This window comes from Eublepharis macularius, chromosome 12 (assembly GCF_028583425.1).
Source record: "Eublepharis macularius isolate TG4126 chromosome 12, MPM_Emac_v1.0, whole genome shotgun sequence".
Taxonomy (NCBI): domain Eukaryota; kingdom Metazoa; phylum Chordata; class Lepidosauria; order Squamata; family Eublepharidae; genus Eublepharis; species Eublepharis macularius.
Genome location: NC_072801.1, coordinates 23,093,719 through 23,118,284, shown reverse-complemented (window position 1 = coordinate 23,118,284; position 24,566 = coordinate 23,093,719). Strand labels below are relative to the sequence as shown.

Here is a 24,566-nt window from a genome sequence, read left to right as displayed (position 1 = left end):
GGGGAGGGTATTGTAAATATCTAGCACATTTATAGAGACACAAGGAATTGATCTTATATAATATAATCTCTAAAACCTAAGTGTTCTTACTGATTAATTAAAACTGCACTTGCTCTCACCTTCTCTTGTTTTGGCCATGAGTGTGAAGACCAGGGCTTTTTTTCTGGGAAAAGAGGTGGTGGAACTCAAGACCGCACAATGACATCACTTTGGTCAGCTGGAACAAGGGGGGGAGTTTTTTAAAGCTTAAATTGCCCTCAGCAAAAATGGTCACATGGCCAGTGACCCTGCCCCCTGATCTCGAGACAGAGGGGAGTTTAGATTGCCGTGCAGAGGGCAATCTAAACTCCCCTCTGTCTGGAGATCAGGGGGTGGGGCCACAGGCCATGTGACCATTTTCAAGAGGTGCCGGAACTCCATTCCACCCTGTTCCCGCTGAAAAAAAGCCCTCGTGAAGACACTGGGAAGACTGACACACAAGGCAAGGAATGCTTATCTGCTTCCTTGTACTTCCGCCTTGTGTGACTCGATCCAAAAAAGAAAAGAACAAGATTTCTGCTTTCCTCGCAAGACACTGAACATGTCCCCTTTTCTGTTTCTTTGCTCTTTAGGATACGACGATGCCTCAGAAGCAAACTTGATACCGCATGGTGTTCACTCTGCAAAACACGCGGAAGATAATCACCCCAGGCCCATTCGTAGGAAAAGAAGCATAGGTGAGAAATTGAAAATTAAACATACTGAATGGGAGCAATGAAACAGGTTGTGGGGCAGGGGGTGTTGAGTGATTAGTGGAAGAGATTACGGTTTGCTCTGAAATAGGTGGGCATGCCTGAGAAATCCTTCAACTTGCATACATCTTCTTTATCTTTTTCCTCAGTTAAATGTCTAGGAAATTAAATGTATCCTTAACAAACTTTCATGTTTTGTTCAGCCCACAAATTGTGGTTTGGTAGTTCTCCATCCTTCAAACCATAGTTCCAAACCCTGATTTAGGAGAACAAACCATAGTTTTGGGGTTCTAGCAAAATGGCAAACTACAGCTTATTGTAAAAGCAAAAGTGTATAATATTGTAGTTGTGCACAGGCAAGGGGAAGACGGGAGTGTGAAAGCCCAGGGATTCCCTAGCCTTGTTCCTGTGACAACTGATTCTGATTTGTCATTATGTACACATTTTGTCATTTTTTTAAAAAAAGAAAAAAAGAGAATGACCCAGTAAACTCAAAGGAAAAACGTTTGCATTTTTATTCTTTTCTGCATGTTGCTCATTTTCTGGTGGGTAAGACATCTGGAAAGAAAAGGCACAAGAAAATTCTTTGCATTCATCTTTCGTGTTTGAGCATGTTAAAAGCAAGGCATAAGACATATGTTAGGAAATGCTACGGATTCAACGTAATTCCCAAAATGTGTTCTGGTTATGTTAGAGTGCCAGAAGGGAAACGCTGGTGTCCCAAATGAATTTTATTCACGGCCTCTGGATGTCCAACATGCATATTCACAGAAGAAACTGCTTGTTACGTCTCTGCGTGAATCATTGCTCTGCCCTTTTCTCTTTTTAATCAGCCCTTTTTTGGTGTGTGTGGGGGGGAATAATTGGCCTGCATTTGTGCATTGAATGCAATGGGATCATTCACTCGCTCCTGTTGCAGAGATATAGAAGGATTGCTTACCCTCAGAGAAGGCTGTCTGTAGTGGTGCTACATGAACCCTTATTCTAGGCTTGCCTCCTGGGCCGTTTCCTGACGACTAACCTGAAGGCGCTGCATGCCGCCATGTTCCGGATCGCGATGGGGAAAACGTGAAATATCGCGTTTTCTCGCGTCGCGATCCGGAACATGGCGGCATGCAGCGCCTTCAGGTTAGTCGTCTGGAATCGGCCCTGTTTGGGAGATACGCTTTGCCCAGTGATTCTTTCAGACAGATAGGGAGAGGGCTATTCTGGGATTCTGAGTTCTTATTACCCTTTCACAGTCTTGTAAAAAAACGTCAGCCTTAAGCCTTAAGTGTGAAATGAGCCTCCATTTTAATTTTTTTAAAGTGACTAGAAGTCTTGAAGATATTGATGTGATTTATAACATGAGGAAGGGCTATTTTAAATCACTTTTTTTAAAAAAGAAAAGCATTTATTTTGTTAAAGCTTTCAGTAAATGCTAGAAAATGAGGTGGCGAATAAGACTAACATTTTTACTTCATTTGAAAGAAACGAACACGGTGTGATTAGGGAGTCAACCTTTTAGACAGCTGTGATTTTGTAGGAGATGGCAGAGTCCGGAATTTCTAAAATTTTAGTTCCTTGTGCCTGTCTGAAGTGTGTCTTCGTAGCCATGACTATTGCAGAGAAGAGATTAGAAGACATGCATTGAGCATGACCTAATGTAAGGATGGGCAATTGGGACACTGGACTTCCAAGCTGATGCTGTGCAGACCACCAGCCCAGCCACATTGTAAAGGAGAATGCATTCTTTGCCATCATTGCTGATAACTCTGTCCCTGTTAGCAAACCAGTTGAAAGGCGAAGACGGATGTACCATTTTAGAAGCAGCAGGGTCATTTCGGAAATATCCTTACTGCATAAAAAGTTCCTATTGTCAGTCCTTGGCAAGTAAATCCCCAAGTTCTCCACATCAATCACACAGGTGGTTTGGTTGAAGTAACTTTTATTAGAGATCTATCAGGTTCAAGGTGCTCAGACGGTGAAATTGGCAGAAGTGACGTACTGAGGGAAAGCATGATTAGTTATAGCCAGGGCTCATTTTGAGGGGGAACGCGCAGGAACACAGTTCTGGTAGTTCTCCAAAGAGGTCACATATCAGGTGGCCCCACCCACCTGATTTTCAGCTATTTTGGGCCTGTTTCGGCCTGGATTGGGCCCAAAATGGCTGGGATGGTGCCCAAAACAGCCAAGATTGGTCGCAAAATGGCCAGAATCGGGCCTGTGATGGGTAGTAGATCACTCTCCTGCTCAGCAGCGGCCCAGTTCTGACCATTTTGTGACCCTTTCTGGCCATTTTCAGCCCCTTTTTGCCATTTTGGGCCCAATTTTTGGCCCTGAGTGGCCAGGATTGGGTCCAAAACAGCCAGGATAGGTGATGTGGCATATGCAAATCAGGTATGCTAATGACACACTTCCAGTGATATGAAGGGCATAGTGTATGCTAATGAGTTATGCTAATGAGTTCCTGCAGCTCTTTTTCTACAAAATGACCCCTGGTTATAGGTTAATGTCCCGCCCCCAGGTTAGTAGCCCGTTGAAATTCTGGCGCGAACACCAGAGACAAAAAGTATCAGCGTTTAGACTATGATAAGCAACAATTGCAGATTGGGTAGGAAATCATCCGTTCTCAGGGAAGATACAATTCAGACTAGCTGCATCTGGCCTCAAGGCCGTTGGCTATAGAAGTGAAAGTGTTTAACTTCAAAGCAGAGATAACACACTGAACTTCCAAATAGCAGGCATTGCAAGGTACTGAGAACTCTCCATAGTGTCAGAGGATTAATAGGTTGCCCATAACATACACGTGGCATGTACTGCAGGCAGGCATACATGACACCTATTTGCTCTCCGGTGTATGTTTTTGAGCTCTTTAAATCTCAGTTCTGCAAGTGTACAATGAAAGCCACCTCCAACACTTGCTTCAAATCTCTCCTCCAAAGCCACCCTTTCTTTTGAAGCCTTTTCTACAACTCTTTAGGCTGACTCTTTAAGTCCAAGTCTATGTAACTGAAATAGATTAAAGTTCTTTCTGTGTTTCTCTCTTCCTCCATTGATCTCCCCTCCCTTGTCTTGAATTTTAAATTATAAGCTCATAGGGGCAGGGACCTCTCTCTTCTGTTCTGTCCAGTCACAATACGTTTTAAAAATACTGATTGGCTAGTGTCAAGGAGGTCATCAAAATCCTATAATACCCTTAGCAGTTTTAGAAGTGTTTTTAAAAAAACATTAAATTTAAAAACAAATAGCCAAGGTGATAGATGAATGCAAGAATAAAATGAAAGCAAGAGGGCAGGTCAAGATAGAGGCTGATCTGGCAGTTGACTTAATAGGACTTGTGATACAAACTGAATCTGGGAGGAAGGCAATCTGACCACAGCATCCGTGACTTCTGTATTCATTTTATGCTGATCATCTTGGGAAGGGGCTGTGGCTCAGTGGAAAAGCCTCTTTTTTGCAAGCAGAAGGCCCCAGGTTCAATCCCCAGCATCTCCTGCTAAAAGGATCAGGTGGCACACGATGTGAGAGACACCTGCCTGAGGTCCTGGAGAGCTGCTGTGAGTCTGAGTAGACAATACGGGCCTTGTTGGACCGAGGGTCTGATTCGGTTTGAGGCAACTTCATGTCTTTATCCTAATAAGCTCCCATGATAGTAGATACACATATGCATGCCCTGCCAGCATAGTCAGGAATCTCCCCTTCAAGCAAAACATTGGTGGGCTGTGCAACATGTGAGGCGCTTGTTTACCTGGCACACATCTTTCCCTTTCCAGAGGAAGCCATTCCTGCTGTCTGCAAAACCCGAACCGTCATCTACGAGATACCTCGGAGTCAAATTGATCCCACATCGGCAAACTTTCTGATCTGGCCACCGTGCGTGGAGGTGAAACGCTGCACGGGCTGTTGCAATACCAGCAGTGTGAAATGCCAGCCATCGCGGATACATCACAGAAGCGTCAAGGTGAGGGCAGCTGCGGTGCGGAACGCCACAGGGGGCTTCCGGGAGGGTGTCTCCAATGTCTGTGCCTACGTCCCATTCAGTGCCAATGCCAGGTTGCTCTCGCCCCTCAGCTGTTAAAACGGATATTTGTCCCTCTCTTGTTAAGGGGATTGATGCACTTGGCTCCCAGCTGTTAACAACCAGTCCCCCCACCCCCGCCTTCAGGTCCTGGCGGCAGTTTCCTCTGCAAGGCCAAGGGAATGCCCGACTTCTGTACTGTGAGCAGCAGCTGCACTTTTGTACATACATCCTCTTAATCTCTCTCTACCATTATCCTTGGCTGTGATGGTCATACTTGGCTGTGTTCTGCAACTGGCTGTGCTCTCAGCCGCTGCAAATTCTTGAGGTCCACTAAATGGCTCCGTCCATTTCCCTGGCTGCCCTCCATCGCTGGAATTCCTCCCAGAACAGCTAGACAGTGCCTCTTCTCTTTCTCCCCGTTTCAGTGATTCCACGCCTCTCTTCTGAAACTTTTCTTTTAACTCCTGAGTTTTAACTACCTTATTATAGAGTTTTACATACATGCTGTCACGTTGTGACCAGCTCATGGCGACCCCTGCAAGGGGCTTTCACGCAAGTGAGAAGCAGAGGTGGTTTGCTATTGTCTTCCCCTGCAGAGGAATCCCAGTCTTCCTTGGTGGTCTCCTGTCCAAGTCCTGACTGGAGCTGACCTTGCTTAGCTTTTGAGATCTACCGTGCTGCCTTTCCTCCCATAGAGTTTTAACCACTCCCTCCATTATAGGGAAGCCAGGGTTGTATAGTGGTTGGAGTGTCAGACTAGGCTCTAGGAGACTCAAGTTTGAATCCCCGCTCTGCCATGGAAGCTCATGGATGACCTTGGGCCACCACACAGTCTTCAACCTAACCTACCTCACAGGGTTGTTGTGAGGATAAAATGAAGGAGAGAACAACGTAAGCTCCTTTGAGTCCCCACTGGGAAGAAAGGCAGGGCTTAAAAGAAGTAAATAAATAAATAATAAATATTAAGCAGTAGTTCTTATTGCAGAGTGGAGAGTGCCCTCAAGTCATAGCTGACTTATAGTGACCCCTGGTGGGGATTTCATGGCAAGAGACTAAGGATACAAATATACAGGGACAGTATCGGGTGTCCATATTGACCCCCCCAGTGTTCATTCCTAGGGGGTCACTCAGGCTTTTTTCTCTTCAATTCGACCCCCCCCCCCATCCCCCCGGTATAAAGGAACTTACACTATATGGTTAACATACTACATCAACATAAAGACTCTGCAGTATAATTAAATGAAAATTATCGTCATATTGGAATAATTTATACCCCAATACTTTGCAGCATTTTCATTTCCTCCCCATTAAACTTCAGTTGGGGTCTGTGACCCTATTGGCATATTGGAGAAACATTAAAAATGCTTACATTGACAGTAAGTGTTGCTCTGCATCTACTCTGCAATAGGGGAATATCTGAAAATATGTTATAGTTATACAGGGATAGGATTGGGGGCCTCCAAACTGACATAGTTTGTTGGGACATTTTACATATTTGTATAATCCTCTGGGGTCAGCTGGGACCCCAGATCCGTGGGAGGCCGAAACGGCATTGATTAGCAAACATCCGTGATTATGCCTTTCCCACAGACTCCCACAGCCATGCTCTTGATTTTAAAATGATAGAATGACTCAGGGGACATTTGAATGTAAAAAAAAATCCCCGTACAGCCTGTTTCCTTAATTAAATATTATGTAGGCTAAATTGGTCTTTTATTTGTGGAAACATAGTGCTTTTGATCTGGGGGAAAAATGTGTTTCATATAGGACTTGTCTCCCGGGATTTGAGACTCTTATGGTTTCACGCCACATTTGCTCACTAGGCAAAATCCAATTTCTCTCTGCTGCAACCTGTTGAACTATAACATTTTACCAAGCAAATGGCGTTTATTCACATGTTGGGCTTCACTCTGCTGTTGATTTATATTCAGAAAAGCAGCAGAACCTCTTCAGAGATTCTCTTGACTGGCGCATCCTTGGAGAACTTTGTTCTCATGAATTGTTTGATCGCTGGGCGCCCTACAGCTGTTTACACACTTAAAACTCAGAGGTTGTTGTTTCAGGTTGGCTGTCTTAAGATAGGAATAAGTGACTGGAGGCCTCAGGCCAAACTAAGGCCCTTATGAGTTGCTTCAGAGACCTCCTTTCTCCTCTCTCTGCCCTCTCAATTTGCCTTTCAAATAAAACCTCATGAGTTTAAAAAGTCCATCTGAAACTGTAGTCCTGCCCTGCCCATACAAGCTTGTTCTAAGGCCAAACCAGACAAGATGCGAGGAGATCCATGAATAAAGTATTTTTAAAAGAGATATTGTAAAGGGGAGGGTAGATTTGGATTAGAGATGGGCACAAACTGGGAAAATGGCAGTTCGTTGTGTAGTTCGTCACGTTTCTCAAACCATGAACCGGCCTGAACTTGCCCGGTTCGTGAATGGATTCGTTTGTTTTGTGAATTCGTCACTTCCAGGGTAATAGAAGATCTATAGAAAGCCCATCCCCCTATTGCCTAGGAAATGGATTGATCGGCACCAAGCTATCTGCAGCGATGAACTGAAAAATGAACCAAACTAATCGTCGCAGTTTGTCGCCGTTTTTCAGAAATGCCCTCCAACATACCAGTGGTTCGTGAACTAAAAAAAATGGCCCAGTTTGTGACGAACTTGGGTTCATATTTCAATTCATGCCCACCTCTAATTTGGTTTGATACAAATGATCAGAAGAGAGATTTAACACCCTCCCCCATACCCGTAAGGAGCACAGTGATTTCTTACAGAAACTATCCTGTCTGGGTTGCAATTAGCCATAGAATTACTCTCTTTGCCTGTCTTTTTCTTTCTTCCTAAGGCTAATAAAAGCCATAGGGAAAGTTTTTTTCAGTCAGTGAAACTGATTCATATCAGGAGAGAGCCAGTTTGGTGTAGTGGTTAAGAGCACGGGACTCTAATCTGGAGAGCCGGGTTTGATTCCCCACTCCTCCACAAAGCCAGCTGGGTGACCTTGGGCGAGTCACAGTTCTCTGGAACTCTCTCAGCCCCACCCACCTCACAGGGTGATTGTTGTGGGGTAATAATAACACTTTGTAAACTGCTCTGAGCGGACATTAAGTTGTCCTGAAGGGCGGTATATAAATCGAATGTTATTATGTTATATATGCAACACGGAGGGTTAAATTTCACCTCTATTCTTTCTCCCCATGCTGTGGCCCTGATTCGAATCAAGGCACCATTTATCTTTAAAAAATACTGGGCAGATCTATTAACAGGCCTTCTAGTATCTCGTTGTCTTCGGTCCCTAAAGTTTAAAGTGTGGAAAAGTTGAGGGAAGTGGCAATGTGGTTTGATTCCACAAACACCAGTTGCCTGCTTTAATTTCTGCTGGGGCTGGACTGCCCCTGCGTCCCTTCCCTAAGCATAGGAGGCACCATTGACAGCTTTAAATGAGAGATAATTATTCCCATTTCAGAATGGTCCTCTTAGCATCTTGCTTGGGGACTGGGCACGTGTACATGATGTGTACACCAACTTGATGTGGTGTCCTACTCACCTGCTCCCTCTTCCCATTTCACACACGCCCACCCTCCTCCAAACCAGCAGTCAGTGCTATCTTGCCAGCCTTTTTAACTGGAACAGAGTAGCCTTGCTTTGCTTTTCCCAGTCAAGCCAAGGAGAGAGAATGGCGCCGTGATGGTCACTCTGAAGTGCTATGGTACCCAGTCCGATGGTGTTTTCTCATCCGAAGTTGATGGCACAGTCGCTGGCACACGCGTGCACATTGCACTCATTTTAGCATTTGCATGTGGTCGGCAAACTCCAATAAGCAGAATTCTGCAAAATATTTTCAAGCATTGCTCTTTTTTGCAGGGTTTCAAGGTGCGCAGCCAAAGAAATGTTAACAGCAAAGAGATATTCGTGGCAATCTAATTAACCTGCAGGCTGGAGAACAAACATGAAGATTTATCAAATGAGAGGCTCTCTTGCTGCTGTGTTAATGGCGGATGCAGCACTGTAATTCTTAGTGCCATTTTGCATCCAGTGAAGGGACGTCATTGGGAATCTGGATTCTCAGATTTCAGTCTTGCTGGTACAGCCACCAAACTGAGTAGCCTGCAAAATTACTTCTCATCTGCCTTGCCACAGCATGACTATGTTTGGTTATTTGTAAACATCGGTAAAAGTTCCCAATGCCACTCATAATATACTCGGATCCTGTGAGTTTGACTTAGTGGGGAGGTGATGGTGGTGGAGTGTCCCCATAGCTATTGACCCTGAAAAGTATTAACATTGCACAATAAGTAATGAATGTCATTGATCTAAAGAGAGCCAGAAAATCCTAGACCTTGTTGAAGTGAATGAAATCCTGCCCTCAAGTCATAGTTGATTTGTGTGAACCCCGACGGGGTTTTCACGGCAAGAGACTAACAGAGGTGGTTTGCCATTGCCTGCCTCTGCAACCCTGGTCTTCACTGGAGGTCTCCCATCCAATTACTAACCAAGGCTGTCTCTGCTTAGCTTCTGAGATCTGACGAGATCAGGCTCTCCTGGCCAGGCAAGCATCTAGATATTTGGTGTTGTTCTTTAAGCCCTGTGTGGGATTGGTGTCCAAGGGAAGAGCTCAACATAACAAGGAATAGGGAGTTGATGATAAAAATGGCAGCACTGTGTCCCGCTGTGCAACATATGGGTCAACTTACCATGTGCCCCGATGTCTCAACATGGTGTTTTTCCTAAATGGATCTGGTCTTTTAATGTAGTTTTGTGTCTGTTGTAAGCAACCTTGAGTGCTGTAAGGTAGAAAGGCAGCTAATAATGGTTTTTTAAAAATAATGTTTTTTAAAAATAATAAATATACAGCATGATGACACCAGCATATTTGAACTAGACGTTGCCAGGGTTGGAAGCAGGGTGACATGGAATTCAATGTAGGCAAGTTGACTGGTTTCTTGCAAACTCTGTCCTACAAACTTAATGCTACCTCCTAGGTATGCAAATTCTTTTAGTTCCCCTTTTATAAAGATGAGGAAAGATGATAAATCAGTGGGAATCAAAGCCCCAGATTCAGTCTCCAGCATCTTCAGATCTCAGGAAGCAAGACTGAGAAAGAATTCTGCTGGGAGAGGTGCTGCCAATCAGACAATGATACTGAGTTAGAGGAACCAATGGGAGCTTTGTATGTCCTAGGATGAAAGCTGTATTCCAAATAACTACTTTGTTTGGAAAAGAAAACACTGGGTTTTTCCTCTTCCCTGTGCCATTTTGCAAATTGTTTTTGTAACTCCTCTGCAGTTTAATAGTAGTTTGTGTCAGGAGCTGGTCTGTTGTAGAGATGGGCATGAACTGGAAAAAAAATGAACCATGTGGTTCGTGGTTCGTCGTATTTCACAAACCACAAATCACGAATTTTCACGAACCTGCCCCAGTTCACGAACCAGTTCATTTGGTTCATGAAAACATCACATCCAGGTCAGCAGACGGTCACTTCCAGGTCAGCAGAAGGTCTGCAGGAAGTCCATCCCCTGTTGTCTAGGAAACTGATTGATCAGAGCCAGGCTGTCTGCAATGATGAACCAAAAAACAAAACAAACAAACTGGCCTGAAGTTTGTGGCAGTTCGTCAGAAATGGGCTCTGACGAACCGCTGGTTTGCGAACCACGAACCAGCCTGACTCGTCATGAACTTTGGTTTGTATTTTGTTTCATGCCCATCTCTATTCTGTTGTAAGCAGCCTTGAGTGCTGTAAGGTGGAAAGACAGCTAATAATTGTTTTTTAAAAATAATAAATATACAGCGTGATGACACCAGCACATTTGAACTAGACGTTGCCAGGATTGGAAGCGGGGTAACATGGAGTTCAATGTGGGCAAGTTGACTGTTTCTTGCAAACTCTAATTCTGTCCTACAAACTTAATGCTACCTCCTAGGTATGCAGATTCTTTTAGTTCCCCTTTTTAAAAGATGGGGAAAGATGATAAATCAGTGGGAATCAAAGCCCCTGATTCAGTCTCCAGCATCTTCAGATCTCAGGAAGCAAGACTGAGAAAGAATTCTGCTGGGAGAGGTGCTGCCAATCAGACAATGATACTGAGTTAGAGGAACCAATGGGAGCTTTGTATGTCCTAGGATGAAAGCTGTATTCCAAATAACTACTTTGTTTGGAAAAGAAAACACTGGGTTTTTTCCTCTTCCCTGTGCCATTTTGCAAATTGTTTTTATAACTCCTCTGCGGTTTAATAGTAGTTTGTGTCAGGAGCTGGTCTTTGAGAAGTATAATCTGAAAGTGTCACTTGGAGGCATGATCAAGCCACAGAGTTTTCTGGATCCCACTTGGTGCTAGGTTTAATAATGGGAAAGTTGTGTTCCCTCTTGCCACGGCTTAGGATAATAACTGATGTCCGATTATTGCTATCCACACCCTTTTTAAAAAATGTGGTTGTGCTCCAAAGGTCTTGAGAAAATCCTCCCTGTTCAAACTGTTAATTAAAGATGAGAAGTCAAATGGGATCAGTGTATTCTTTGTCAAGAGGGGTTATCTGACCCCACTGTCACACCAGTACTCCCCAAACAGAATCCATATTTATGCTCTCTCGCCTCAAATGCTCTCACCGCTCTCTCCAGCTTTGATACAATTAATTGTTTCACAGGCTCTTGGGAATTCCCATGTTCAGAGATGAATGGCCCATGTGTACCATAATCCAGAAGATCCTCTTTTGGGGCCATGCAGAAGGTAGGGGGATGGGATCTGTTTTGCTTATTCCCAGAACAGAGTTGAGAGCTCCCTTGTTCTCTTTTCTAATGATACCCAATCTCTGTAAAAGCCCCTTTTGGATGGACACTGAAAAGGCCTCAGTTTCTCTTTCCTTGTCAAGATGGTGAGATCATAGCTTCTCCCTCAATGAACTCACTTTGACGGGAAATATATCCAGTTAGTAGAGGGGCCATAGTGTAGGATGCAAGGACAAGAGGCCAAACTAAGGATTGGAAGAGTGTTCCACACCAAGTCTGGAGCAAGGGACCCTGGATTTGCATGGCGGATACATAAACTGTCTGGCTACCCCTCCTCCAAGCAGGCGTTGAACATCAGGTTAAGACTTAAAACCTTGATACATGCAACCACGGATACATACAACCAATATACACATCTACTTCTCTGACCGCTTTTTCCTTTCACTGCAGAATCATCTCCACCCATGGTGACTGAGTCATGCATGGGGTCAGGTTTTAAGGAGACCCAGAAATTTACAGACTTTAGAGACATTGGTCCAGTGACATTTTTAGAGTACTTTTTGTCATGGCGACAACTTTAATTCCCTAATCTTGTCTTTATTATCTGTTGGCAAGGCAGTCAAACCCTCCCCCCCCACCCCCGTGTCAGCCTACTGTCATGCATTTGTGACATTTCATTTATTGTATTTATGGAGTTTATTTATTGGAGTTTTCTCCCTGTAAGCATAAGGTATCTAAAGTTCTCTTTATGAGGGTATTTGGAGGCTACCTACATGCTAGATGTGTTTTATATTTTGCTTCATTTTTCCTGTTTTTTTTAATTGAATTACACTTTTTAATCTTGCTGTAAGGCACTTTGTGGATCTTGCTTGGATGGAAGGGTGGACTAGTATTGCCCTTATTTTATTTTATTCATTTATACTCCACCTTTCTTTCCAACAGGAACCCAAAGTAGCTTATATCGTTCTCCTCCCCTGTTTTACCCTCACAAAAACAACCCTGTGGGTGGTAGGTTAGTCTGAGAGTGTGTGTGACTGGCCCAAGATCACCCAGTGAACTTTCATTACAGAGTGGGGATTTGAAAAACCACGGGTGGCCCTGGAACAACTGTTGCAAAGAGACCACACAATACCAGGAAACCACTGTAGCAAATGTAAATATATTCCTATCCACATATAAAAGTGCAAAGTGCGATGTGTTCAGATATACAATACAGGGATACACAGTACAATTATATACAGCACATATATCATTCAACCAAGTCTTTACAGTCCGTATAGTTCCTTGCTTTCATTTAAAGTGCAACATGCAAAAATTTTTATACGGAAGCCCATGGAGAGAATCGTGGAAGATGTTCTAACATTCCCAGTCCCAAAATTCAAGATTTGTCCAACAGTGCCGACGGGGATGTGCAGGCAATTGTCATTAACCCGTTTCGTGAGAGAAAGCTCACTTCATCTAGGGCATGAAAAAATTCAGACTGTTAACACCACCTTCTTCTCAAGCCCCCAGAGAATGAGTTTGGTTCTTACAACTTTCTTGTATCCAGTCTGAATTTTTTCATGCCCAAGATGAAGTGAGCTTTCTCTCACGAAACGGGTTAATGACAATTGCCTGCACATCCCCGTCGGCATTGTTGGACAAATCTTGAATTTTGGGACTGGGAATGTTAGAACATCTTCCACGATTCTCTCCATGGGCTTCCGTATAAAAATTTTTGCATGTTGCACTTTAAATGAAAGCAAGGAACTATACGGACTGTAAAGACTTGGTTGAATGATATATGTGCTGTATATAATTGTTCTGTGTATCCCTGTATTGTATATTTGAACACATCGCACTTTGCACTTTGCACTTTTATATGTGGATAGGAATATATTTACATTTGCTACAGTGGTTTCCTGGTATTGTGTGGTCTCTTTGCAAGAGTGGGGATTTGAAGCTGGGTTCCCAGATACTAGTCCAACACGCTAACCATTACACCATACTGTCCAACATTGGCCGACTAGGACAGGACACCTGAGTTTAAATCCCCATTCAGTCTTGAAACTCACTTGGGTGATCTTGCTTCGGTTCACTTTGAAGCAGAAAGTGACAGTTTTGGCAATCTGACTTCACGTAAGGAGAGAGAAGTGTTAAGAATGAGCCTCTCAATATAGGCACTTTCCGTTTTGCGTACACATTTTCCAGCTTCGGTTGGCCACTTAGATTTATGAGGGTATGGGTTTGCATACAGCAAAGCTTAAAAAAAAAAAGCATGTTGCCGTATGCACAGAAAATGGACATGGGCGCCTAGAGCAGTCTTCCCCTTCGTGTAGTTGGATCACCAGAATTTTAGGGTTTCTCTCTCAGCCTAACAAGGTCATTTGTAATGGTAAAACAGAAGGAGGAAGAATCATGAGCTACATAAGAAGTAGAGCGAGATAAAAAATATTCTATCCTTTCCCTTTTGATTGTCATTCCTTTGGAGTGGTCCCTTCTCCATATGTTTGTAAGCCTTATCATTTAGCTGACAGAATTGGGTAGAATTCAATATGTGAGCTGTTGGTCTACCCTGTGTGAAAAACAGTGGCATTAACTGATCTTGGCAGTAGTCTGTTCATGACAGATGGCCTTTGGGTCATTTGATCGCTCCGTATCTTCGCTGTTCACCCCCCCCACTCTTTCTTCCTTGTCATATCCTGCCTTCTATTGTGCATTTTCTGGAGGATGGATGAACATTGTAAATCCACCCGGGCTTCCAAAAGCCTCCGTCCGTTAATTCCTCTCCCTCTAAAACATAATCCCAGCTATCACTTCTTGAGTCACTTTGTACAAACATCCTCAGTCTCTCAGCTGTTGCTTTTGTGTCCCGCGGACTTTGTGTTGTCTATGTAAACCCCAACAGAATGCCAGACCTGTATCCTGGCGCTCTACTCTGACCCTTGCAACCCTTTCGGAGTGGCCCAGTTCCATCGGCCGTCATTCCATCCCACTGTTGATAATCCACTTTGGAGAAAAGTGACTCCGGTTCAAAAGAGCATTCCATCACTTGGGAGCCATTAAAGACTGCTGTTCCTTCTCATGAAAAGTTGAAAGGTCTTGTCCCTCAGTTAATTTCAAGCATAGGCCTACCTTTGGATTCGTTTACCTTGCTTTGGACTCAGCCGCTTTGACCAGGTACATCAAACCTTGGCATAGAACATTCACATGAGGAAATGCTCTACAAATAGATAAAAATGAAAAAAACAAAACAAAACCAGGATCTACGGGGACAGGCCCTACCACAACTTGCCACAAAGGAGTATCACTGCCAGCTAAGAATTCCACTCAAGTCCCTCAAGTTCTGGCTTTGGGTTTTGTTGTTGTTGTTTTTAGTATAGAGTATACCTGCAATTCTCCGTGCCAATATGTCATTATGTCTCCATGTCATTATGGAATCACAAAATGCCTAGCGTTTCAGCGTGTGCTGTGTATTTACAATACGAAGCGTATCTGTGTCTACAGTTTTACCTCCATTTGAAAAAAGACAAGGATAAAGGCAACCGTTTATTTCTGTCTGGAGTAATTTGCTACGATGCTGATTCATTTCAATCTCCCGAATAAGTACAGCCGATATGAAAGTTGTTCCATGTATGGCTGGGGGCTTCCATCTTTGCCCTTTGATTAGGAAGGTCTTAATCTGTGTTTGTTGCTGTAAAATGTGACGAATTAGTCATCCCTGGTGCTGGATGACTCAGACTCATCATACATTTCCTTTCAGACTTCATACTTGGTAAGAGTTAGACCACGCCAAGAAGGAGGTTCAAAGGGTAGTTCTCCAACCCACAGCTGACCTTTCCAGCACAGCATTATTATGAGTTGCAGCCTTCCATAAATCTTTCTGAGGTGGAAAACTGACAGCTTTGGAAAATGTTGCAAATTGTGAACATTTTGGAGCTTTTCTCTTTCAACCCAAGGGCAGGGAGTTTTGCCCAGGGTGGACTGAATTCTCATTGTCCTCCAGGGAGACTCCCCCAGCTTACTTGAAGACTTGACCTTCTAGGCTGTTTTAGTAAGTTTTCTCTTTGGCCTTCACACTCCAGGAACATGCGAATCCTTGTTTGTTTCTGCTCTATGTTTGTGCAGAATATATTCTGGGTGATTCCCCCAGAGATTTGACATATGGTTGTACGGCATTCATTTTTGCATGCACCTCACTTGTGAGTGGAGAGAAGAGGTAGTGCCTAATCTTGTTGAGCCTGTGGGTCCTTTTTGACTTTTGAGAATGGGGACTGGGCACTGCCACAAAATGGCTACCATGGGAGGGGCAATCACAAAACTAGCTACATAGCATAGCTGTTAAGTGACTGGGCAGAGAATCAGCACTCTGCTGGTTCAAATTTCACTACTGCCATGACCTCAGCAGGTGCCCTTGGATAAGCCGCTCCTCCCAGCCCCAGCTCCCCAGCTGTATCATGGGGATAATAATGACATTGACTTTGTTCACCACTCTGAGTGGGGCACTAATCTGTCTAGAAGAGCAGTATATAAGCACACTATATTATTATAAAATAGCTGCCACTAGGGTCAATCACATGTTGGGAGTTTATAAGTCAAGCAGCCTCCAGGCCTGGAAGCAGTTGTTTCTGATTGTTTACTCCTTGCAGACTCAAGGCTAAGACCTCCTGGGTATTTCTGAAGTACCTCCAGCTCCAAGAAGGTGGAGGAAACCAGGACTGGCAATTTGCTTTGGGAAAGAGATGTTTTGGGGAAGAAGCAAATGACCACCAAAAACCCCATTGAGGGAAGCCATATTGGAGATCAGTGTTCCACAGAGTTCAGTTTTCTTTGGGTGAGAGATCACTGCAGACCTGAGCAGGGCCGGATCGACGGGGGGCAGGGGGGGTAGTCTGCCCCCGGCACTGCCAAAGAGAGGGCGCCGGGCGCAGTTGCCAGCCCCGGGAGTGCGCCTGGGGAAAGGCAAACGGCGCAGGCGGCCTCGCAGCGACCCACACTGCCTTTTGCTTTTCCCGCAGGATAAGGGGCAGCCGGCTTGTGGGAAAGGCAAAAGGCGGTGCGGGTAGCTGGGAAGCCACCCGCGCCGTTCGCCTTTCCCCAGGACAAGGGGCGCGCAGCAAGCCGACCGCCCCTTGTCCTGGGGAAAGGCAAAAGGCAGCGCGAGTGGCTCTGAGGCTGCCCTCACCGTTCGCCTTTCCCCAGGACAAGGGGTGCGCAGCAAGCCGGCCGCCCCTTGTCCTGGGGAAAGGCAAAAGGCAGCGCGAGTGGCTCAGAGGCTGCCAGCGCCGTTCACCTTTCCCCAGGACAAGGGGCACACCGCCCCTTGTCCTGCGGGGCAGGTGAACGGCGCGGGCAGCCTACAAGCCACTCGCGCTGCCGCCAGCTCCGCGGCACAGGAGTGATGTCATCATGCAGCGCCAGGAGCGCGCGCGCTATGTGCACGCATAGAGGCTGACTACAGTTGCCCTGGGCGCTGGCAACCGTAGATCTGGCCCTGGACCTGAGGCATCAACATTCTCTGATTAGGAATTTGATTATGATGCCTAGGATATTAGCAGATACTCCTTAAAACATGAGGATGAAGTAGATAATGGCCATTTTCACAGATCTTTAAAATAGCATGATACTTACAGATGGCTGCCGGCTTCCTCGCTCGATTTTTGACACCATCCGTTTTCAGGCAGTGATGATGGCGCTTTCATGGACGGATGGCATCAAAAAGCTGGCAGCCTTCAGTGAGTATTGCGCTATTTTAAAGACGTGTGAAAACGGCTAATCTTCTGGAACCTATGAATTGTCAGGTTTTATTAGTATATGCATGCAATGACTATGAATGTTGAAGGACTCTATTGGGCCATGTTGTCTTCTGACTTAACTGTAAGTTTTGTGTCTCCTTTGTAGTCCAGAAATCTCTACAATGCAAACCAATACAAACTTGGCTTGCCCCTGCCTTGAATCATCATTGCATGCCACTATGATAAACAGGGTATTGAATAGAATGAAGCTGTTGGTGCTCAACTCTTCTCTTTTTTCCCAAATTGGTGGAAGCTCTTTTGCTTTCTCTTGGACTGTGTCTGCCCATTGCTGGATATTGTGCTATCATTGCCCTGTAATAGTCATTAACCTCCTGAATTCTTTTGTCTGCATGAGAAAATCTCGCTGTGAATGATCACGATAGTGCAATATCAAATGATATGTGGATGTGGATTGATTTATTTGGGGTCAGCTAGCTAATAATGACTCCTGGATTGGGCCCTAACAGCTTTTTTCATTGGATCTTTGTCGAATTTCTCTCCTGTACAGCCTGTATTCAACATGACATTGCCCATGTGGGTCCTACAATCCTCAGTGTCGTTTATTGGGTAGTCCAAAGGATATCTTCCTCCCACTTTCAGCAACAGAAATGTTGGTAGGGTCCAGCCTTCTGGGCGGTGATTGGTGTTGTTTTGCTTTTTTCCTGGAGTGTATAGCATGGCTTGCTTCCTGCAGTCATCTGATAAATCTGACCTCTACTTTTGCCACAATGATAAACATATTGCATATGGCATATTGGGTTACAGAGTTAGATCTCTGGGAGGCTGCTGACTGCAGGATTGTATATTGTGTAGCGGGGATGGGATGGAAGAGAATCCTCAACATTTATTTATTTATGCATGCATGCATGCATGCATGCATACATCCTTTCTCTGTTCACAGCAGTTCACTTTGTTGGAATCTCTACAATAGCCTTGAAAAGTGGGCCATTATTATAATCTCCATATTTGAAGGAGTCTTGGATTTGAGAGAGTGGGTTCTCCAGAGGCACATGATGAGGTTTTTGACTAGAACTGGATTTGAACTAGAGCCTTCTAATCCCATTCAGTTCTACTGGATAAGGCTCTGTTGTAACAGCCTGCATTTTCAGTCTTCCATATATTTTTGCCTTGTAGATCTTTTGGATGTCAGCCTACCCTTCTTCTGTTAATGTTGTTGGTAGCACAGAGATAACTGTAAGCCTTTGCAGGTGACTATGTCACAATTTCTTAGGGCTGCACATTGGCTTAGCTGCTATGATTAACTCCGCTAAGGGCAAACACCCTAGGAACCCAATAAATCTTCAATTGTTATATCAAAATATTTTGTTATTTGCGTCTTGCTCACCATGTGAATACAAAAGATATACAATCATTCAAAATTCTTACAATACAAATATATAAATACACACATGTGTCCCAAAGTTGCTGCAAGAAATCAATGGCAGTTCTTTTATGTAACCTCCTATACAAATCACTGGAGGGGTGATAGTTCTTGGAATAAATCTTCGTCTTGTCCACACGCTCCGTATATGTGGGGATGACAGCAGGATGGTCAATTCAAAATAGTAGGAATCAACAGTAAGTGCTCAAAACAGCCAATTCAGAAGAGCCTCATAGGATCCCTCTGGATCTCCAGGTAGGTGGCAACGAGCCCGCCAGCTTAAAGTTGCTCGTTTCGGTTTCCCTTCATCCTGGCCTCCTCTATGCATATAATAGTCCAAATCACACTTTCCAGATAGGTACTTTCCATTTCCAATCAATGCTAATTCGCAGTTCTAAGTTATGTAAATAGTTAATAAAACTTCATCTTATGTTGTATTGGATTCTGGATCCAGAAAGTTATTCATAATGTTATATGTACCAGGAGTGGGGTACATTTGCTTCGTGGGCTATGCAAAGAGACGGAGTAGGGTTGGCAACTGGTGGGTGGATTTGGGAACATGGGGGCTGAGTTGCTGCAACACTTATGGGGAAAACCTGAAAGTGACCTATGGTAGCTCTAGAAATCACCAGAAACTCTATGGTAAACCCATAGAATTTGCTGTGATTCATAGGGCTAACCTAGAGCACTACAGCCAATGTCACTCCCCTACTGCTGCTGCTTGGAGTGGCAGTTGAGAAATAGGTCTTTGGTGGAAGGCCTCTTGCCATAGTGGGAGGCTTGGCTGCCCTGAATAAGGAGCCTTTGGATACACAGCCAAGATTCCTGGCAAGTCATAGGAAGGGAAAGAATGTTGTGCATTCATAGCTCTCTGTGTGGCCCCAATATTGAGAATGGGAGTCCCTTCTATGCCTAAAGGCCTGCTCCTGTGAAATTGGTCAGCTAACATTGAATTGCTCCATCTTTCATCAAGCAGAAGTTATCCAAGATAGTTTGACAAGTATTTATAGCGTGAGTGGCGCTTGGCCAAATATTTCTCTGAGGTGGGTTTCCAATATTGCAAGATTTCCCTTCTAAATGCCCTGCTTGCAACTGGGGTAATTTGGCAAGAGAGCTCAGCAGAGCTCAGGATGACAAAATCTGTCTGAATATAGCTGTAAAATGCTGAAAGGGATTGTGGAAAGTGCCATCAAGTCATAGCTGCCTTATGGCAATGCCTGTTGGGGTTTTCAAGGAAAGAGATTTAACAGAGGGGGTTTGCCAGTGCCTGGCTCTGCAACCCTGGTCTTACATTGGAGGTCTCCCATCCAACTACTAACCAAGGCCGACCCTGCTCAGCTTCTGAGATTTGATGAGATCAGGCTTGCTTGGGCTAACCAGGTCAGGGCGTTGAGGGAGGGGGAGCAAAATTAAGAAGGCACATTTTAATCCTTGTGGAAAGATGACCCTGAAATACAGACTGGTTTAAAGCTGATGGGTGGTAAGCAAGGTCAGTGTGGGAATAATTTTTTTACCACTTTGAAGAAAAACCAGACTGAAGAACTAAACCATTATAAAAGTCTTATCTTAAGCAATCAAACAGGTACATAAATGCGTAGTTCATAATGTGTTGATTTCTGCACATTATATTAATGGCAAACTTTTGGAAGCAAGATCATTAGGTGTGACATTTTGTTATACACATTTGGGAATGTCATGTCAATCAAGTCTTTAAAAGAAGGAACGCTTAATATAAGTCTGACATTAATGCAACAATGACTTTTTTTGGATAATCTGGCATAAGGTAATGGCTAAGGAAAATGCAAAAACAAGGAATTATCTCTAATTGGATGGCTCTAAATGATGGTTTTTAAGGTTTACTTCTGAAAACTAGATTTAATACTTGCAATTGCATTTATATAATAATAAAACACTATGTATTTATGACAATATTTATATCCCTGATTTCCATGTGGTTCGAGGCAGCTTACAATGATAGTTAAGAAACAATTGTTTCTTTAAAAAAATTGTGTCTTACGGTCTCTTAGGCCCAAACTTCCAAGGGGACTTCTAAAATAAGAACGGATGTTAAACAAAACATAAAATCATATCAGAGCAGCCATTAAAATGGCAGGCCTCCCAACTAATCAGTATCCATAATCATAGAAGCACAACTGGGGGCAGTTCTTATGCATAAAGACTTTTCACCTAGTGCATGGAACTAGAGGTGTTGGGAACCAACCGAGCAGCTGTGGGATACAGTTCCAGATGTCATGGCAGAAAAGGCTGTGACCTCACAGGGAACACAAGGAGATATATCTCTGCAGAAGATCTTAATTTGGCAGACAGGCTCATATGGAAGCATGCACCCTTCGAAGATCTTGGCCCCACCCCGGACATAAAGGTAGCAACAATTTCAATCCGTAACTTCACTTCAGGCGAGATGTGTTCCCAGTACCTTGTGCTGGTCAGCAAATGTCTGTTGTTCAGTACCCAGCATCTTACTCTTTGTGACATCATGACTGAGCCTTTCATATATTCCTTTTTTTCTGCAGGTGGCAAAAGTGGAATACGTTAGAAAAAAGCCAAAATTAAAAGAAGTCCTGGTGAAGCTAGAAGAGCATATGGAGTGCACCTGTACATCATCAAGTTCTAATTCAGATTATCGAGAAGAAGAAACGGGTATGTTTCGAGAGAAGCGGGCGGGGCTTCAGAGTGATGGTACCTGTTGTTTGCAGTGGTGAATGTCAAGCATTAAACACCTAAAGGGAGAGTCTGAGGCGGCAGTGAGAAATGGTCCAATCACTACTGCTTTATAGTTAATAGAAAGTTTATATTACATCCTTCTGTGAAAGTTAACAGCAGCACAGATGGGGGCTCCCTGATGGCCTTTCACCCTGCTAGTGTCCAACTCCGGATTTTGCATGGTGAATCTTGACCACTAACAAACAAATGAAGAAAAACTATCTAAATTCAGTTACAATCTGAGTAACATTATTTGTCTGCCTCAAATGGCAAAATTGGGTAATGTTATTTGTCTGGTGGTGGCAAATGTACTATCATGGCAAAATAACATCAGCTAAATTACAAGGGTCCATCTAGTTGAGAAGTTGTGTATTTAGTGATTGTCAGTGCAATCCTAAGCAGAATTATACGCTTCTAAGCCCATTGGCCTCAGTGGACTTAGAAGGGCATAATTTTGCCTTAGATTGCACGTTGTATCTCCCTTCTCTTTAAACTTTCTAAAACAGCAAAAAGAGAGTGGGGGTTGGATTGGGCAACTAGTACTGTTAACTAAGGTTGAACCCTTTCTCTCTGCACCAGGAGTAAAAGTAACTGGATTTTCTTACTGATACAGTCTCTCTTGGGGCCTCAAAATGGAAGATGTGAGGTACCATTTAGGCCATTTTTTTTACTGGTACTCTGTATTGGCCTATAATTACTTTCACTCTTACCTAGGATTGTCTCAGCATGAATCAATTCCCCTCACTATGCGGGTTTTTTTACACCTCCTTCGGAAAACTGAAAGAGACACAAAGTAGGGCAGGAGGGGATATAGGGGGTACCATTGCATCGAAAACATGATGGCATTTCTGGGGTGAACCCGGAAGTGACATCACAGCACTCTAAGATTCAGCAAAAACTCAGTCGTTTGACCATAGAGTTGTGTGACATCACTTTTGGGTTTGCCCTGGAAGCAGTGTTACACTGTCAGTGCAACAGGGTTTTTTCCTTCACCTCCCCCCCCCAGCTTACTGAATGGAGGGGGGTGCCAGTGGGAGGTCTCCTGGCAACCCTAACATGAAGGTTTACTAGCTAGTGCAAGATGTATTTGTTTGTTTTTTTCTAGGAGGAATAAATATGAAAATATTCTTTCAATAGTAAATATGGAATCTTTGATATAAATAATTTTTACCAAACCTACCCTTATGTTGACAGGAAGGCCTAGGGGAACAGTTAAGAAACGGAAACGAAAAAAATTAAAACCATCATAAATATATATATATATATGTATATATACACACACACTACTCTCAGGACAATTTGATGACCAGGTAGGATCCATATGCTAAAACTACTCTCATACTGCCCACAATGGAAAACATAATCACTTATCACTCTACCATAAATTTGCTTTTCAAAATCTTATCCTCACAGTTGCCATGAAATCAGATATGATTAACTTCAATCATTCTTTCCACCAATATTTTCCCTTTAATGGTACACCCATCACTGCAAGAATCTCACGTTCTGGAAGAATTTGTCTTTCCTTGCTTCACCCCTCCCCAAAAAATTGTATTTGGAAAGGCTAATATCTTAAGCTTAACTGTAATCTTCAGCTCCCTTTCATTCCTTTGTTGCTTTCTGAAATTATTGTTGATTTCTGTGAGTCAAGGCCTTCTGTGATAATTTTTAGAACAACAGGGATTCAAACAGCTTGTCTTGCAGCAGTTGGATCTAAAATGGTTCTGTTTGTAGGATAAATCTTATGCATACAGCCCTTAAGATCTCATTTTCTCCACTGGCTATACGAGCATCCACAATTAACGTGTGGCTCAAAACAGTGCCTGCCTTGCATGTAGGAGGTTCCAGGTACAATTGTTGGCGTCTTCATTTAAAAGATCTCAGATAAAAGAGCATTTACCCTTAGATTCTGGAGAGGTGCAGTTGCCAACAGATTCGAAAGTACTGAGCTAAATCAGTAGGACTACTACTTTTTAAAATCATTGTGGTACCACAAGACTTAATTTAAAAGGCTTTTGCATCTACCTAAATATATTTGAAATTAAGGCAGCCTGGAGCTTGTAGGGGTTTTTTTTCTTTTTGGAAGCAGTTTGCACGATCACAACAAGGGATATGTTTGCATTCTACAGATGTTTTATTGACATACTGGTCCAACAAACCCGCTCAGCCATCCTTCCCCAAATATTCCACATCTGAGAGAAATTTGCATAAAATCAGAAGATTCCCAATACAGGAAGCAGAAGGAGTAAAAGATTAAGTGTTGTCATGTAATCCATCACCTGACTTGACAGTACTGAGCTAAATCAGTAGGACTACCAGGGCTTTTTTTCGGAAGGAACGCAGTGGAACGGAGTTCTGGCACCTCTTGAAAATGGTCACATGGCCGGTGGCCCGCTCCCTGATCTCCATACAGAGGGGAGTTTAGATTGCCCTCTGCGCAGTGCGGAGGGCAATCTAAACTCCCCTCTGTCTGGAGATCAGGGGGCGGAGCCGCTGGCCCTGTGACCATTTTCGACAAGGGCAATTTAAACTTTAAAAAACTCCCCCCTTGTTCCAGCTGGCCCAAAGTGACGTCATGGTGCGGTCCTGAGTTCCACCACCTCTTTTCCCAGAAAAAAAGCCCTGGGGACTACTACTGTTTAAAGTCATTGTGGTGCCACAAGACTTAATTTAAAAGGCTTTTGTGTTTACCTAAATATATTTGAAATTAAGGCGGCCTGTATTTTAACCTGCCGTCTGAAGTTACAAAATCTTAGTTGAGTGTTAGATTATTATATATACAGCACTGTACAGTGTATGGCATTTTATCTATTACATTTTATTACCACTTTTTTCCCCAAGAGCAACATACATGGTTCCCCCCTTCCTGTTTTCTCCTCACCATAACTCTGCGAGGTAGTTGAGGTGGAACAAGAGTGACCAGACCAAGGTCATCACCTAGTGAGTGCTGTGATTGAGTGGGGATTTGAGCCCAGGTCTCTGTAGGCCTGACCTTCCCTAGTCTGCCTTGGCTCTTTGAATTACAGAGTTAGACAGACAAAAACAGAGGGGTCTCTGCTCCTGAAGAGTTGACAGTCTTGAACATGTGGATCATCCATGGATTTCGGGGGTGGGGGGGTGGGTTCCAACTACAAAGATTTGCCACATTGACAATAGACTAACTACTGGTCATCACCAACAGAGTTGCATACAAAAATTATGGGATGTGAAGATGTAGACTGATTTGGTATGTGCAAA

General features: G+C 43.7%; 1 protein-coding gene across 2 annotated transcripts in view; it reads left to right on the top strand.

Moving 5' to 3' along the window:
• PDGFA (platelet derived growth factor subunit A) overlaps positions 1 to 24,566 on the top strand; it is a 67,885-nt gene that overhangs the window by 38,859 nt on the left and 4,460 nt on the right. Inside the window, exons 3-6 of one of the 2 annotated variants that reach the window (XR_008598020.1) lie at positions 612 to 716; positions 4,487 to 4,674; positions 21,140 to 21,266; positions 22,524 to 22,639. Coding sequence is in view for 1 of the 2 variants with exons in the window: in XM_054995335.1 (XP_054851310.1) it covers positions 612 to 716; positions 4,487 to 4,674; positions 21,140 to 21,266 (420 nt within the window). In the remaining variant the exon portion in view is untranslated. The remainder of the gene's footprint in view (positions 1 to 611; positions 717 to 4,486; positions 4,675 to 21,139; positions 21,267 to 22,523; positions 22,640 to 24,566) is intronic. The other variant, XM_054995335.1, reaches the window with a different exon arrangement.